At 44.8% G+C, this 16,772-nt stretch overlaps 1 protein-coding gene and 1 pseudogene across 1 annotated transcript; both read left to right on the top strand.

The window, feature by feature from the left end:
* The first annotated feature begins 208 nt into the window (after positions 1-208).
* Positions 209-4,738, top strand: LOC115115844 (NF-X1-type zinc finger protein NFXL1-like; annotated as a pseudogene).
* A 2,364-nt stretch (positions 4,739-7,102) lies between these two features.
* LOC115115838 (cornichon family member 1) lies at positions 7,103-15,093 on the top strand. The gene is made up of 5 exons (XM_029644323.2): positions 7,103-7,288; positions 9,629-9,697; positions 12,323-12,435; positions 12,898-13,041; positions 14,792-15,093. The coding sequence occupies exons 1-5, from the start codon at positions 7,208-7,210 to the stop codon at positions 14,817-14,819; spliced, it is 435 nt and encodes a 144-aa protein (XP_029500183.1). The 5' UTR covers positions 7,103-7,207; the 3' UTR covers positions 14,820-15,093.
* Positions 15,094-16,772: the final 1,679 nt, after the last annotated feature.

The following is a 16,772-nucleotide window of genomic DNA, read 5'->3' as shown; positions in this document are numbered from 1 at the left end:
GGACCTCATCAGGCTAGTGTTATCAGGGACCGTATTGGTGGAGACAGAGAATGTCATGGAGGAGTTTTCTGATGTTTTTACAGGAATAGGATTATTCCCAGGAGAATGTACCAGTCACCTTGACCCAAAGCAAACCCCTGTGGTCTACCCACCGAGAAAGATATCTCCTTGCTCTCCGCGCCCGTCTGAAGAAAGAGTTGGAGAGCGCATGGAGAAATCTGATATCGTCACCAAGGTCAGTTGTTGACGAGCCGCAGACTTCGCTCAATTCCTTCCCAGCACCAACCAGCAGCTGCACCCTGAGGTCGTCAGCTACAACGAAGTGTTTTGCAAAACGGGCACAGAGACGACAACACTAAAAGAGGTACTACGACAGGTCAGCTAGACCGCTGCCAACCCTGAATGAACGGAGAGTCGGGTTTAGAATCCAGGAGGCCTCTGGGAACCAGCAGTCGTCATCCAACCAGCTGACACCTGAACGTTCCTTTTCACGTCCGCACCGCAGAAGGATCGTCGTCACCTACTGAACAAAAGAAAAACACACAGTGACGGGGTTAACTGTTGTGATGGACTGAACAACACACCACACACACACACCATGCTTACCCGAAAACACCACAACAAATGTTAACTGACACCCGAAGCATGCTCAGCTTCATACCACACAAGGCCAGGAAGAGAGGTCAAGCCCAGAACTGTCCTAGATCTGTTAAATGTCAAAGGGTGTAGATGGATCGCTCCCTTAAAAGAGTTCCAGACTGTAAACTGGTTATTGAACAGTTGAACTTTGAGAAGCTTTGATATTGCATGTCTTTCAAATGTTGTCATGGCTACGGTGAAATGCAGAGTTGCTGAGAAATCTTGGTACTAAAACATTGTTTCAGAGTCTGTTATGTTGACGCGGTACGTAATTGGTACAGTATACACGAAGAGGACCAGAAGAAGACTGGCCACCCCTCGGAGCCTGGTTCCTCTCTAGGTTTCTTCCTAGGTTTTTGGCCTTTTCTAGGGAGTTTTTCCTAGCCACCGTGCTTCTACACCTGCATTGCTTGCTGTTTGGGGTTTTAGGCTGGGGTTTCTGTACAGCACTTTGAGATATCAGCTGATGTAAGAAGGACTATATAAATACATTAGATTTAACATGGTTACTTACTACAGAGCATGTATTCAAATGAAATGCTTGAAAATATGTAGAACATTTTTATTTAAAAAATGTTTTTTTTTTAAGTAATAAGGGGGATGTAATATTCATGTGTGTTAAGATACTGTATTGTAATTGGTTCGCGTTCTAATATCATATACTGTGCTGTGATTTGTTAAGACCACCCAGGCCGTGAGGTCATTGCAGTTGATCGTTGCCGGAGACACATGACAGTCAGGGAAAACACTTTAAATTGCTATGGATTGAAAATGAAGATGGCCAATCCCTAAACCAAATCTATTTTTTAAAATATAATTTTAGCAAATGTAACTCTCTTACTTGTTTTTTAAATATTTATTTTTATTACCAAGAAAGATATTCTATTAGTAATATGATTCAGCAATACCTTCTCCAGATACTATGTACTGTGAACAGCAAATCAACATCCCCCTGAACTACCAGACATTCTCAAACAGTTCACCAAAGCTGCAATCAGAACCCAACCCCATGACATACTACAGTGGTCTGCAGCATACTTCTCTGCCCTGTCCAAAGGAGACACTCTGCCCTGTCCAAAGGAGACTATCTGCCCTGTCCAAAGGAGACACTCTGCCCTGTCCAAAGGAGACACTGCCCTGTCCAAAGGAGACACTCTGCCCTGTCCAAAGGAGACACTCTGCCCTGTCCAAAGGAGACACTCTGCCCTGTCCAAAGGTGACACTCTGCCCTGTCCAAAGGTGACACTCTGCCCTGTCCAAAGGAGACACTCTGCCCTGTCCAAAGGAGACACTCTGCCCTGTCCAAAGGAGACACTCTGCCCTGTCCAAAGGAGACTATCTGCCCTGTCCAAAGGAGACACTCTGCCCTGTCCAAAGGAGACACTCTGCCCTGTCCAAAGGAGACACTCTGCCCTGTCCAAAGGAGACACTCTGCCCTGTCCAAAGGTGACACTCTGCCCTGTCCAAAGGAGACACTCTGCCCTGTCCAAAGGAGACACTCTGCCCTGTCCAAAGGAGACACTCTGCCCTGTCCAAAGGAGACACTGCCCTGTCCAAAGGAGACTGTCCAAAGGAGACACTCTGCCCTGTCCAAAGGAGACACTCTGCCCTGTCCAAAGGAGAAACTCTGCCCTGTCCAAAGGAGACACTCTGCCCTGTCCAAAGGAGAAACTCTGCCCTGTCCAAAGGAGAAACTCTGCCCTGTCCAAAGGAGACACTGCCCTGTCCAAAGGAGACACTCTGCCCTGTTTAAAGGAGGCACTCTGCCCTGTCCAAAGGAGACTATCTGCCCTGTCCAAAGGTGACACTCTGCCCTGTCCAAAGGTGACACTCTGCCCTGTCCAAAGGAGACACTCTGCCCTGTCCAAAGGTGACACTCTGCCCTGTCCAAAGGTGACACTCTGCCCTGTCCAAAGGTTACACTCTGCCCTGTCCAAAGGAGACACTCTGCCTTGTCCAAAGGAGACACTCTGCCCTGTCCAAAGGAGACACTCTGCCCTGTCCAAAGGTGACACTCTGCCCTGTCCAAAGGAGACTATCTGCCTTGTCCAAAGGAGAAACTCTGCCTTGTCCAAAGGAGACACTCTGCCCTGTCCAAAGGTGACACTCTGCCCTGTCCAAAGGAGACACTCTGCCTTGTCCAAAGGAGACACTCTGCCCTGTCCAAAGGAGACACTCTGCCCTGTCCAAAGGTGACACTCTGCCCTGTCCAAAGGAGACTATCTGCCTTGTCCAAAGGAGACTATCTGCCTTGTCCAAAGGAGACTATCTGCCTTGTCCAAAGGAGACTATCTGCCCTGTCCAAAGGAGACTATCTGCCTTGTCCAAAGGAAACTATCTGCCTTGTCCAAAGGAGACTATCTGCCCTGTCCAAAGGAGACACTCTGCCCTGTCCAAAGGAGACACTCTGCCCTGTCCAAAGGAGACACTCTGCCCTGTCCAAAGGTGACACTCTGCCCTGTCCAAAGGTGACACTCTGCCTTGTCCAAAGGAGACACTGCCTTGTCCAAAGGAGACACTCTGCCCTGTCCAAAGGAGACACTCTGCCCTGTCCAAAGGAGACACTGCCTTGTCCAAAGGAGACACTCTGCCCTGTCCAAAGGAGACACTCTGCCTTGTCCAAAGGAGACACTGCCTTGTCCAAAGATAGGCTGAAGATGCCCGTTGCCACACAGAAGACTGATACCGGATTGACACCAGGCCTGCTGAAGATCCTACACTAACAGCTGGCCCTTAAGGAGACCATCAGTAAAGAGGAGATGCAGCAGAAGAGGAAGTGTTTGTGTTTCCCTCAGAGCAGCTGGACACTCTGCTGGCCCTGGGGAACTTCAACGACAACATCCACTGGATGCACTTATTCGCCCTGGGCTGCAGCGCTCTGGGAGGGACCATCATCAGTGCCCTGAGGTATGTATGTGTGTGAGATCCTGACGGGGAATGAGGAGGGTGGAGCGGAGAGAGGATCCCCTTTGATTCGTTCGTAGGGCTGTACACTTACCTGGCCCACCTGGATGGAGAGATCCCCCAGGACCAGGTAAGACAGCTCCATAAAGCAGCCTGCAGGAGTCTGTCACCAAGCAGAATGGGATGATTCAGCTGGCCAACTTCTACAGCTGCAAAAAATAAATGATAATAGGAGAGATTGAGGGAGAGACGAAAAGGACAGGAAAGAGCAGGAAGAAACAGAGAGTAGCAGGAAGGAACTGACTTTACTACTTATTCTACAAATAAATAGTCTTCTCTAAAAAAATGTTTTTTTATAAGTCAAGAGAATGTTTTAGTATTTTCTCGTTAATACCTGCGTTCTGCTTTGTATGATGTGACAATGTAAATTGTTGATCTGTGTTTTGAATTTAAAAAATGAATACATGACAGGTAGCTAGCTAATAAAGGGCTACATTTTATTATTTTGTACAAAGACTGTGAAACAAGACACATAGCTGTCATCTCTGTGGTCAAAAACTCAGTTAATTAAGAAAGCAGTCAAGCCGTGATTGGAGCAAAAACCTGACCAATGGCGTTTCAATAGACTGCTACAGGCTATGTTCATTGGCTTGAATTTTCCCCTGTTTTATATAATTATAGTAAGCAGTTGCGAGAGCAAAATTTTATTTTGGAGTGCAAACTGGAAAATTGTTGCGAGAGGCAGAGGAGACAGTCGTGTTTGTGAGAGTGCAGTCATTTCTGAGTCTGGACATGGAGTACAAGCATTTCGTTACACTCGCATTAACATCTGCTAACCATGTGTATGTGGCCAATAAAATTTGATTTAGTACGTATTTCTTGTGGGGAACAAACATCTCTGCTCTCGGATTAATCTACTGCACGCGGCACTGCAGTTCTGCTCGCTCACAAACCCTCACGTTTAATTTGCACGCATCACGCTGGCCTGCGCTCCTCTGCTCGCTCGACCACAGTTCTTCTCAATTCCATTTAAGGGGCTTTATTGGCATGGGAAACATTACCAAAGCAAGGGAAATAGATAAACAAAAGGGATATAAACAATAAAAAATGAACAGTAAACGTCATTATGTCTAATTTCCCCTGTTTTGTAACGATGTGCAAATAGTTAAAATAAATAAATGTTTTGTATTTACAATGGTGTTTGTTCTTCACTGGCTGCCCTTTGGTGGTAACAGGTCACACATATTGCTGCTGTGATGGCACACCGTGGTATTTCACCCAACAGAGGGAGGGATTATTAAAATTTGGATCCTGAGAGGAGGGTGTTAGTTTTTTTATGGGTCTGTGTGAATGTCTGTACCAGAACAGAGGGAGGGATTGTGACTAGGATCTGTACCAGAACAGAGGGAGGGATCCTGAGAGGAGGGTGTGACTAGTAGATCTGTACCAGAACAGAGGGAGGGATCCTAAGGAGGGGTGTGTAGTAGATCTGTACCAGAACAGAGGGAGGGATCCTGCCTGTACCAGAACAGAGGGAGGGATGGGGCTGTGGATCCTGAGAGGAATGTGACCTGTACCAGAACAGAGGGAGGGATCCTGAGAGGAGGGGTGTGACTAGAGAGAGAGAGGAGAGGGATCCTGAGGTGTGACTAGGTCTTCCAGGAGTTGGAGTAGTCTGTACAACAGAGGGAGGGATTGTCATATGCTGAGGCAGTGAAGAAAGTAGAGGAAGATGGGACCTGAGAGGTGGAGATCTGGAGAACAGAGGGAGGGATCCTGAGAGGAGGGGTGTAACTAGTAGATCTGTACCAGAACAGAGGGAGGGATCCTGAGAGAGGAGGGATCCTGAGAGGAGGGGTGTGACTAGTAGATCTGTACCAGAACAGAGGGAGGGATCCTGAGAGGAGAGAGAGGTAGATCTGGAACAGAGGAGGGATCCTGAGAGAGTGAGGGAACAGTGACTAGTAGATCTGTACCAGAACAGAGGGAGGATCCTGAGAGGAGAGGTGTGACTAGTAGATCTGTACCAGAACAGAGGGAGGGATCCTGAGAGGAGGGGTGTGACTAGTAGATCTGTACCAGAACAGAGGGAGGGATCCTGAGAGGAGTAGGTACCAGAACAGAGGGAGGGATGAGAGGAGGGGTGACTAGTAGATCTGTACCAGAACAGAGGGGGATCCTGAGAGGAGGGGTGTGACTAGTAGATCTGTACCAGAACAGAGGGAGGGATCCTGAGAGGAGGGGTGTGACTAGTAGATCTGTACCAGAACAGAGGGATCCTGAGGGATCCTGAGAGGAGGGGTGTGACTAGTAGATCTGTACCAGAACAGAGGGGGATCCTGAGAGGAGGGGTGTGACTAGTAGATCTGTACAGAGGAGGGATCCTGAGAACAGATCTGGAGAACAGAGGGAGGGATCCTGAGAGGAGGGGTGTGACTAGTAGATCTGTACCAGAACAGAGGGAGGGATCCTGAGAGGAGAGTAGATCTGTACCAGAACAGAGGAGGGATCCTGAGAGGAGTGACTAGTAGATCTGTACCAGAACAGAGGGAGGGATCCTGAGAGAGGGGTCTGTAGATCTGTACCAGAACAGAGGGAGGGATCCTGAGAGGAGGGGTGTGACTAGTAGATCTGTACCAGAACAGAGGGAGGGATCCTGAGAGGAGGGGTGTGACTAGTAGATCTGTACCAGAACAGAGGGAGGGATCCTGAGAGGAGGGGTGTGACTAGTAGATCTGTACCAGAACAGAGCGATAAACCAACAAGTGATATATGTTTCAGTAAGATTGGATTTATAGCATTTATAGCAATAGTTATCAACTGGGCAGGGATGGAACGTAAGTTGCAGAAAATGGAGGTTGGGAAAGGGGGATACCTAGTCAGTTGTCCAACTGAATGTATTCATCTGAAATGTGTCTTCTGCATTTACCCCTCTGAATCAGAGGTTGTGGTGGCAGCTGCAGAGAGGTATTTGGGTGTGCGAGACTTGACATCAGAAGAGTTACAGGGGGTGTGAAGTGGTGGTGTCCCGTCCTTTCAGGTTGTTGGCCTGAAGTAGGACTAAATCTATTTAAATAGTGGAGTAGGGTGGTGTTATTTTATATTATTTTAGTTATTATTATTTATTTATTTTAAAGGTGTGAGTGTTGTGTTTAGTGTCACAGTCTATCAGGCATTCGACGATTGGAATTGCCCACCCCTGTGTTAGATGGTATGGTTTTTATTTTTCAAGCAAAGTGTAAGGGAGTTGTACTCCCAGTCTAGTAGGTGGCGGTAATGCAACATTTATTGGATGACAACCGCCGTTAAACCTCATCGAAGAAGAACTGCGAATTTGAAGGAAAAAAAACAAAGTAAAATCATGAAATCTGTGATCATCAGGTCGGAACTCCAGAAAGACACCCGAGTTTATAAACTTGAAATTCTGAGTTGGATGACCGTTCAAAAAAATATTACCCCCTCCCTCCCGTTGGAGCTCGTTTCTTCCCGAGTACCCAGTTGTCTTGGAACGACTGAAGTCAGAGATGCCCGAGTTCCCAGTCGTTTTGAACGCAGCATCTTTTTTTTGCCTGGTCTGCGTTCTGTAGTTTATCGCTTCCCTCTAGAAGGCAACGGATGACAGATCTCTGTGGTTATAGATATCAGCCAGCAAAGCAACACAAACATGGCGTTCACATTCGCGGCCTTTTGTTACATGCTTGCGCTATTGCTTACGGCCGCTCTCATTTTCTTCGCTATTTGGCATGTAAGTAGCTATATTGGTATCATAATCAAATAGTATGACTTGAACTATAGTGATGTAGCTAGGCAATATAGATAACCAACGTTTTGCAATGAACCATTTGCAAACAGGCTTGTCATTCGTTAGTTTAATAACTAACCAAGAATGAATGGCACCGTACATCCGTGCTGTTTGATCGAAAAGACCGAGTCATTTTGTTTTCATTCGCTATCAAATAATATTGGTCTACCTTTTCTAAACAAACCTTTTTTGTTAAACTCTGAATTTAAACGTCAGCCAGCTAGTAAACTATATCGACATCCGTTAACGTTACTAGAGCTGGCTAAATGGTAACGCTATTAGTTTATACTAGCTAGGTAACTAATTATACTGAACAATTAACGATTTTAATGAGTTACAGTTCATATAAGGTAATATCTTATTGAAATAAATCCATTAAGGCCTTAATCGCAGCCAATACGCCCAGCCAATCAGAATGAGTTTTCCCCCCACTAAAGAGGGCTTATAATACTAATACTCAGTTTCATCAGCTCTCCCGGTGGCTTGTCAGACGAACCCGGATGTGGAGGTCCTGGGCAGGCGTGGTAACACGTGGTCTGCTGTTTTGATGAAGATTAGACATATTCTCTAAAACGATGGAGGTGGTTTATGGTAGAGAAATGATCTGGTGGACATTCCTGCAGTCAACATGCCAGTTGCACTCCCTCAATTTGAGACATCTGTGTCATTGATGTGACAAAACTGCACATTTTAGTGGCCTTTTATTGTCCCCAACACAAGGTAACATCTGTGTAATGATCATGCTGTTGAATCAGCTTCTTGATATGCCACACCTGTCAGGTGGATGGATTTTTTTTTTAGCAAAGGAGAAATGCTCACTAACAGGGATGAAAACAAATTTGTGCAGAAAATTAGAGAAATAAGCTTTTTGTGCGTATGGAACATTTATGGGATATTTTATTTCCGCTCTTGAAACATGGGACCAACACTTTGGGTTTATATTTTTGTTCAGTGTAGTTAACATTAGCTTCCTACATTTCAAACGGGTGAACACGGTAGTTGACTAGCAAACTAAACTAGCTAGTTTATGCAGTAATGAACCGGGGCCTCGTTGTTAGGTGATGGAAATCATCTGATTTGATTGCTGTCATTCTCTGTCATGTTTCCTTTTTTGGCCCAGTCATCTATATTCTAACCTTTCAATTCTACTTAGATATTTTCGATCCATTTGAATTGTCCCATTAGCTAAAGACTTACTGTGTTTGGATTCCATTTCCTAGTCCCCAGACTCGCATAATGTTGTTGGCCCCTAACACTACCCAAATAGTCCACAAGCGTTAGCAAATTGATTTTTGTCCTCCCACACCTAATGTTATCAGGAAAATATCAAAACAAACTCTGAACCAATTATATTAATTTGGGGACAGGTCGAAAAGCATTAAACATTTATGGCAATTTAAACTAGCTAGCTAATGTGTCCTATTGAGCTAGCTTGAGGTTGCTAGCTAATGTGTCCTATTGAGCTAGCTTGAGGTTGCTAGCTAATGTGTCATATTGAGCTAGCTTGAGGTTGCTAGCTAATGTGTCATATTGAGCTAGCTTGAGGTTGCTAGCTTGCTTGAGGTTGCTAGCTAATGTGTCATATTGAGCTAGCTTGAGGTTGCTAGCTAATGTGTCATATTGAGCTAGCTTGCTGTTGCTAGCTAATGTGTCCTATTGAGCTAGCTTGAGGTTGCTAGCTAATGTGTCCTATTGAGCTAGCTTGCTGTTGCTAGCTAATGTGTCCTATTGAGCTAGTTTGAGGTTGCTAGCTAATTTGTCCTGGGATATAAACATTGAGTTGTTTACATACTCCTACAATTAATCCACATACAAAACGATCAACCAAATCGTTCCTAGTCTCCTCCTTCCGGGTTTTTTCCATATGGCGATTGGCATCTCATAGTTACCATGACGACTGACCAAACTCGGCCACGTGGGTGATTTTTGAAAGAACTATCTGCTTCTATAAACCAATGAGGAGATGGGAGAGGCAGGACTTGCACCTCGTTCAACGTCACACATAGAACTGACTTCTATTTTAGCGCTTGGCAACGCAGACGTTGTGCTTGTTGTACCAGCCATTGTTGTAGGCAAGTTGTACCGGAGGAAATAATAAATAGGAGGATACATATTCTCTATGAAAGACAACAGCTGTCCCTCATTGCATATGGCCAACATTGTTCCAAGACATTTGCAATCTACAGCCTTTGTTTTTGTTCAATGGTCCAGTTGTCTTTGTCAAACAAGAATGGGGAATAAGTAATTTACTTACACAGGCATATATTCTCTCTTTCTCTCCAGATCATCGCATTTGATGAACTGAAGACTGATTACAAGAATCCGATAGACCAATGTAACACCTTAAATCCGGTAAGTATAGACTTAATGGTTGCAGGTGACATCTTTCTCCTGACTTCATCGACTGCATACTGATCTGCTTTCTATAATATGTGCAGTCAGGCTGGATGAGGTTACGACCTGGCGGTCAGGCTGGATGAGGTTGCTGCCTGGCGGTCAGGCTGGATGAGGTTGCTGCCTGGCGGTCAGGCTGGATGAGGTTGCTGCCTGGCGGTCAGGCTGGATGAGGTTGCGGCCTGGCGGTCAGGCTGGATGAGGTTGCGGCCTGGCGGTCAGGCTGGATGAGGTTGCGGCCTGGCGGTCAGGCTGGATGAGGTTGCGGCCTGGCGGTCAGGCTGGATGAGGTTGCGGTCAGGCTGGATGAGGTTGCGGCCTGGCGGTCAGGCTGGATGAGGTTGCGGTCAGGCTGGATGAGGTTGCGGCCTGGCGGTCAGGCTGGATGAGGTTGCAGTCCGGCTGGATGGCTTCTATAGTCTATAGTGATCTTGTCAGCTGTCAAACTCTTAACACTTTTACTGTTTTGTAATCTGCTTTTTTTTTATGTACCATTTTAATGGCATAAAGACTGTTGAAAAGGTCAAAAAGATGAAAATAATTGAATGTTTGTACCAATCTCCGATATAAAATGCCGTTTCGGTCTCCAGTCGGTCACTTCTGCACATGGGGAGTGTTTGCAAACGTCTTTTTCAGTCAACGAATCTCAAGAGGCGTTGGACTAATTTACAGCAGCAGGGTTATTGATTCAAGCCTCAACGTTCTGCGCTCATCGGTATTAGAAATGACCTGGCATTACCGACCAGGCTCTATGCAGTTCATAGGATGTCTTGTCTGAGACCGTCAGACCTCAACTCAGTCAGCCAAACATCCTCAGGAGTTGAGTCCAGAGTCCAAAGTTAAGTAAATTGTGTGTGGGGGGGGACAGTCATGTGTACAACATGTCTCAATGTCACTACGTTGCATTACTTCCTGTGTCTGTGTGTGTGCCCAGCGTGTTTTCCCCATGAGATCTTTAATGATTAGAGAGGACAGTATAGCTTTGTAGGGAAGACGGGAGTTTCAACCCGTTCTACCAGACTTCTATGTTTCCATGTATGTAGAGGGCTCGTCATGGTTTTCTCTTCATTTCATAAATATTGAAACATCTAAGTGTAATGAAAGTTGGGGGTGAAGATTAAATAATTTTAAGAGAAATCTATTTTCAAACTGCGCTGAAATGTATTTGGGGACACTTTTATTCTAAACATTAAGCCTGCATCCCTATGAGCTCTGGTCTAAAGTAGTGCACTATATATAGGGAATAGGGTTCCATAGGGCTCTGGTCTAAAATAGTGCACTATATATAGGGAATAGGGTTCTATAGGGCTCTGGTCTAAAGTAGGGGGAATAGGGTTCCATAGGGCTCTGGTCTAAAATAGTGCACTATATATAGGGAATAGGGTTCTGGTCTAAAGTAGTGCACTATATAGGGAATAGGGTTCCATAGGGCTCTGGTCTAAAATAGTGCACTATATATAGGGAATAGGGTTATATAGGGCTCTGGTCTAAAGTAGTGCACTATATATAGGGAATAGGGTTCCATAGGGCTCTGGTCTAAAATAGTGCACTATATATAGGGAATAGGGTTCTGGTCTAAAGTAGTGCACTATATAGGGAATAGGGTTCCATAGGGCTCTGGTCTAAAATAGTGCACTATATATAGGGAATAGGGTTCTATAGGACTCTGGTCTAAAGTAGTGCACTATATAGGGAATAGGGTTCCATAGGGCTCTGGTCTAAAATAGTGCACTATATAGGGAATAGGGTGCCATTGGGGCGGTCTTGGTCAGTAGGAGGTGTAGTTTAGTTTTATTACACAGGAAGAGGGTTTATCAAAAGCATTGGGACGTGCAGAGACACATGGACGTAGGTACCACTGTTGTTGTTGATGAACGTAGTGCTACATACAGAGGTTAACTGAAAAGACGTGCAAATGCTCAGAGCATAACAGCCAACTTCTGTTTGCATGTAGTGTTCTCTGATAAGAGGCGGCAGGGTAGCCTAGCGGTTAGAGCGTTGGGACTGGAACCGGAAGGTTGCTAGATCGAATCCCCGAGCTGACAAAGGAAAAAAACCAAATCTGTCGTTCTGCCCCCTGAACAAGACAGTTAACCCACTGTTCCCCGGTAGGCAGTTAACCCACTGTTCCCCCGGTAGGCAGTTAACCCACTGTTCCCCCGGTAGGCCGTCATTGTAAATAAGAATTTGTTCTTAACGGACTTGCCTAGTTAAATAAAAGGTTAAAAAAAAAAAAAAATTAAAATGCATGTCAAGGGAATGTCTTAACAGTTTAGGCCTAAATTGTTCTGTTAGTCCCAATATCTATTTAATTGATGCTCATGGTGTCCTCTGTACTTTAACATTTTGCTGTACAAAGGCAACAATCATTCTATGACCTAACACAACATGCAAGTATTGCGTACATTTTCTCTAATTTCTACTATATCTGTTTTCTGCATAGCAGTGAGTACATTTTCAGTCTCTGTATCTGTTTTCTGCGAGTACATTTGAGTGTATTTTCTTGAGGTCTGAAGGCAGCCGTCAGCGACTCCCGACTCTGATCTTGTTGATATCACTGTGTTGTTTTACATGTTCATGCAGCTCGTACTCCCGGAGTATCTCATCCATGTGTTCTTCTGCGTGATGTTCCTGTGTGCTGCTGAGTGGCTCACCCTAGGCCTCAACATGCCACTGCTGGCCTACCATGTCTGGAGGTACGTTCAAGTACACACTTTCTTTGAAAATATTCTAAACCTTATATTTATTTCCACATTCACCATCCTATGGCAATTTTCATGATTTGTTAAAACTATTTAATGAATCTCAGCCAGGATGACAGATTTTTTTTATTTCTCTTGGATATACGCCACTTGCAATTCTGCAGTGTTGTTTCTACGGAAACCAATGTAATGGACTCAACCATGCAGACTACAGCTAAATGTGTCATATTTTCAATCAGGTCTGTGAGGAAACGTGTCCCGTTTCTATAAATAGGCCTAAATGTGTTTCTATGCAGGCACATACATACTACAGATTAACAGATTCAAACCCTGTGGACCTTTAATAAAAAATCTATTTAAAAATAGTCCCGCTGCCATGAACCAGCACGTTTCCTGGTTAAATAATTTGTTGAAACACGGCAACTTGTGACTTCCATGAGTCACGTTTCTCTGCAGGTATACGAGCAGGCCGGTGATGAGTGGTCCAGGCCTCTATGATCCAACTACGATCATGAACGCTGACGTCTTGGCCTACTGTCAAAAGGAGGGCTGGTGCAAACTGGCCTTCTACCTCCTCTCCTTCTTCTACTATCTCTACGGGTATGTTATCTCTACTCCCTCTCCTTCTTCTACTATCTCTACGGGTATGTTATCTCTACCTCTCCTTCTTCTACTATCTCTATGGGTATGTTATCTCTACCTCCTCTCCTACTGTCTCTACGGGTATGTTATCTCTACCTCCTCTCCTACTGTCTCTATGGGTATGTTATCTCTACCTCCTCTCCTACTGTCTCTACGGGTATGTTATCTCTACCTCCTACTGTCTCTACTCTACCTCCTCTGTCTCTATGGGTATGTTATCTCTACCTCCTCTCCTACTGTCTCTACGGGTATGTTATCTCTACCTCCTCTCCTACTGTCTCTACGGGTATGTTATCTCTACCTCCTCTCCTACTGTCTCTACGGGTATGTTATCTCTACCTCCTCTCCTACTGTCTCTACGGGTATGTTATCTCTACCTCTCCTACTGTCTCTACGGGTATGTTATCTCTACCTCTCCTACTGTCTCTACGGGTATGTTATCTCTACCTCCTACTGTCTCTCTACCTCCTACTGTCTCTACGTATGTTATCTCTACCTCCTCTCCTACTGTCTCTACGGGTATGTTATCTCTACCTCCTCTCCTACTGTCTCTACGGGTATGTTATCTCTACCTCCTCTCCTACTGTCTCTACGGGTATGTTATCTCTACCTCCTCTCCTACTGTCTCTACGGGTATGTTATCTCTACCTCCTCTCCTACTGTCTCTACGGGTATGTTATCTCTACCTCCTCTCCTACTGTCTCTACGGGTGTCTCTACGGTATGTTATCTCTACCTCCTCTCCTACTGTCTCTACGGGTATGTTATCTCTACCTCCTCTCCTACTGTCTCTATGGGTATGTTATCTCTACCTCCTCTCCTACTGTCTCTATGGGTATGTTATCTCTACCTCCCTACTGTCTCTCCTCTACTCCTCTCCTACTGTCTCTACGGGTATGTTATCTCTACCTCCTCTCCTACTGTCTCTATGGGTATGTTATCTCTACCTCCTCTCCTACTGTCTCTACGGGTATGTTATCTCTACCTCCTCTCCTACTGTCTCTACGGGTATGTTATCTCTACCTCCTCTCCTACTGTCTCTACGGGTATGTTATCTCTACCTCCTCTCCTACTGTCTCTATGGGTATGTTATCTCTACCTCCTCTCCTACTGTCTCTATGGGTATGTTATCTCTACCTCCTCTCCTACTGTCTCTATGGGTATGTTATCTCTACCTCCTCTCTCTGTCTCTATGGGTATGTTATCTCTACCTCCTCTCCTACTGTCTCTATGGGTATGTTATCTCTACCTCCTCTCCTACTGTCTCTATGGGTATGTTATCTCTACCTCCTCTCCTACTGTCTCTATGGGTATGTTATCTCTACCTCCTCTCCTACTGTCTCTATGGGTATGTTATCTCTACCTCCTCTCCTACTGTCTCTATGGGTATGTTATCTCTACCTCCTCTCCTACTGTCTCTACCTCCTCTCCTACTGTCTCTACGGGTATGTTATCTCTACCTCCTGTCTCTACGGGTATGTTATCTCTACGGGTATGTTATCTCTACGGGTATGTTATCTCTACCTCCTCTCCTGTCTCTACCTCCTCTCCTGTCTCCTCTCCTACTGTCTCTACGGGTATGAAAGTAATAACTGATCTGCCTTAAAGGCTGAGGTCATATCCTCTGTTTAACCGAAGTGTCTTAACGAATGTTAGGTTCAATGATGAGAGAATTTCCCCCTAAACAGTGTTCTCTCTTTTTCTTACAGGATGATCTATGTGTTGGTGAGCTCTTAGAGGGGAAAGATCTGCATGTAGGAGATAAAACTGGTTTTAGTGGCCGCAGGAGAAGCTGAAGTGGGACCTGCTGCGAAGACAGACCACTCAATGATTCAAGATGGCTGCCGTTTTCGAGAGACTGGATTGACTCACACCAACGCAGTGCAGAGCGCCATTAAAAAACATTTCTCCCCTTTTAAAAAAAATGAATATTGTCGCAGCTGTCCTCTCGTTCAACAGTCAACACTAAATGCTTTTTTGAGAGGAAGAATGACCGACCTCAGAATCATTATCTTGTCATTATTTAATAATCCCAACAGATATTCGTGCCGATGTGCATCGTCAGTTTATAATATACAGACCACACTGAATCTAACTTTATTGACTATTAGGAAATGTGGATGTGAATTAGATGCCAAGCTTTTAAAATGTATTTAAGGTATGCAATGGGGGGGTGGGGGTTTATTATAATTACATAGTAAAATAGTTTTCTTGTCCAGACACATTGAAAACTTGAACTCACCTAAATGGGTAGAGTAGTCTTGATCGCCGGGTGGAAAATGTGTTGCACAGACGAGGAAAATCAGTATGGTTGTCTTATGGTTTTAGGTTTGCCATGCTTTCTGTCGTCTCATTCTACTTTTATAGCCCTTGTCAGTAGATGATGTGTGAAGCTATAGCAATCCCAAGAGATTTCTGATCATGAACAGTTCCTTACGAGGAATACCTATAATAATATTCTCCCCTCCCCCCCCCCCCCCCCATCTAAACAACCAACTCTATAATATTCTGCCACCCCCATCTAAACAACCAACTCCATAATATTCTGTCCCCCATCTAAACAACCAACTCCATAATATTCTGTCCCCCCCCCATCTAAACAACCAACTCCATAATATTCTGCCCCCCATCTAAACAACCAACTCCTGCCCCCATCTAAACAACCAACTCTATAATATTCTGTCCCCCATCTAAACAACCAACTTCCCCCCATCTCCCCCCCCCCCCCATCTAAACAACCAACTCCATAATATTCTGTCCCCCCCATCTAAACAACCATCTAAACAAAACAACAACTCCATAATATTCTGCCCCCCCATCTAAACAACCAACTCTATAATATTCTGTCCCCCTCCCCATCTAAACAACCAACTCTATAATATTCTGTCCCCCCCCCCCCCATCTAAAACAACCAACTCCATAATATTCTGTCCCCCATCTAAAACAACCAACTCCATAATATTCTGTCCCCCCCCCCCCATCCATCTAAAACAAAACCAACTCCATAATATTCTGTCCCCCCCCCAACTCCATCTAAAACAACCAACTCCATAATATTGTCAGCCCCCCCACCATGATTTTTAAGATGTATTCTAGATTTAATGTTTTATTTTCCTCCAAATCGTTGCAGATTGTCCCTTTTTTGTATTTCCAAATGAAAGATTGTGGGTTAACTCTCTAAATAAAGATCAAGACTGTCTGTGTTTCCCTGTAAAGTTAGAGACGAGGTTGGCATGTGTGTTATACATCCAGATATTTGGGGCTTTAACGTATTCAAACTAGAGTAGCTCATTTCACCTAGGGAATGACAACTTGAGTTATGAACCCAAATAAACCTACCCCCACTATACCCTGTGTACCAGATTGGTTTGATTTTCCAGTGAGGTAGCTAGGGCTAACATGTTAGAGCTGCTGGATAGAAACTATTTCATTTAAACCTGAGTGGTATACTACATCATTTAGCAGACCCTAATTAATGGACATTGTGTGTAGGGGGTCGATCATTTTCCCTTAATAAGAAAAATGTAAGTCTCAAATTTCAATGTGGAATTGACTTAACTTCAGGAGTATTTTTAAACCTAAAATACACCGACAGAGCCAAACGAGGCCGGACGTTTCTGACACCGATGATCTTACCACCCGCTTAGAATGGGCAAAACCAGTGACCTAACGCTCAAGCCAACAGTAACT

The sequence above is a fragment of the Oncorhynchus nerka genome, linkage group LG12 (genome assembly GCF_034236695.1).
Source record: "Oncorhynchus nerka isolate Pitt River linkage group LG12, Oner_Uvic_2.0, whole genome shotgun sequence".
NCBI classification, from domain to species: Eukaryota; Metazoa; Chordata; class Actinopteri; order Salmoniformes; family Salmonidae; genus Oncorhynchus; species Oncorhynchus nerka.
Note: the sequence above shows the minus strand (reverse complement) of the source record. Positions and strands in the feature narration are given on the sequence as shown.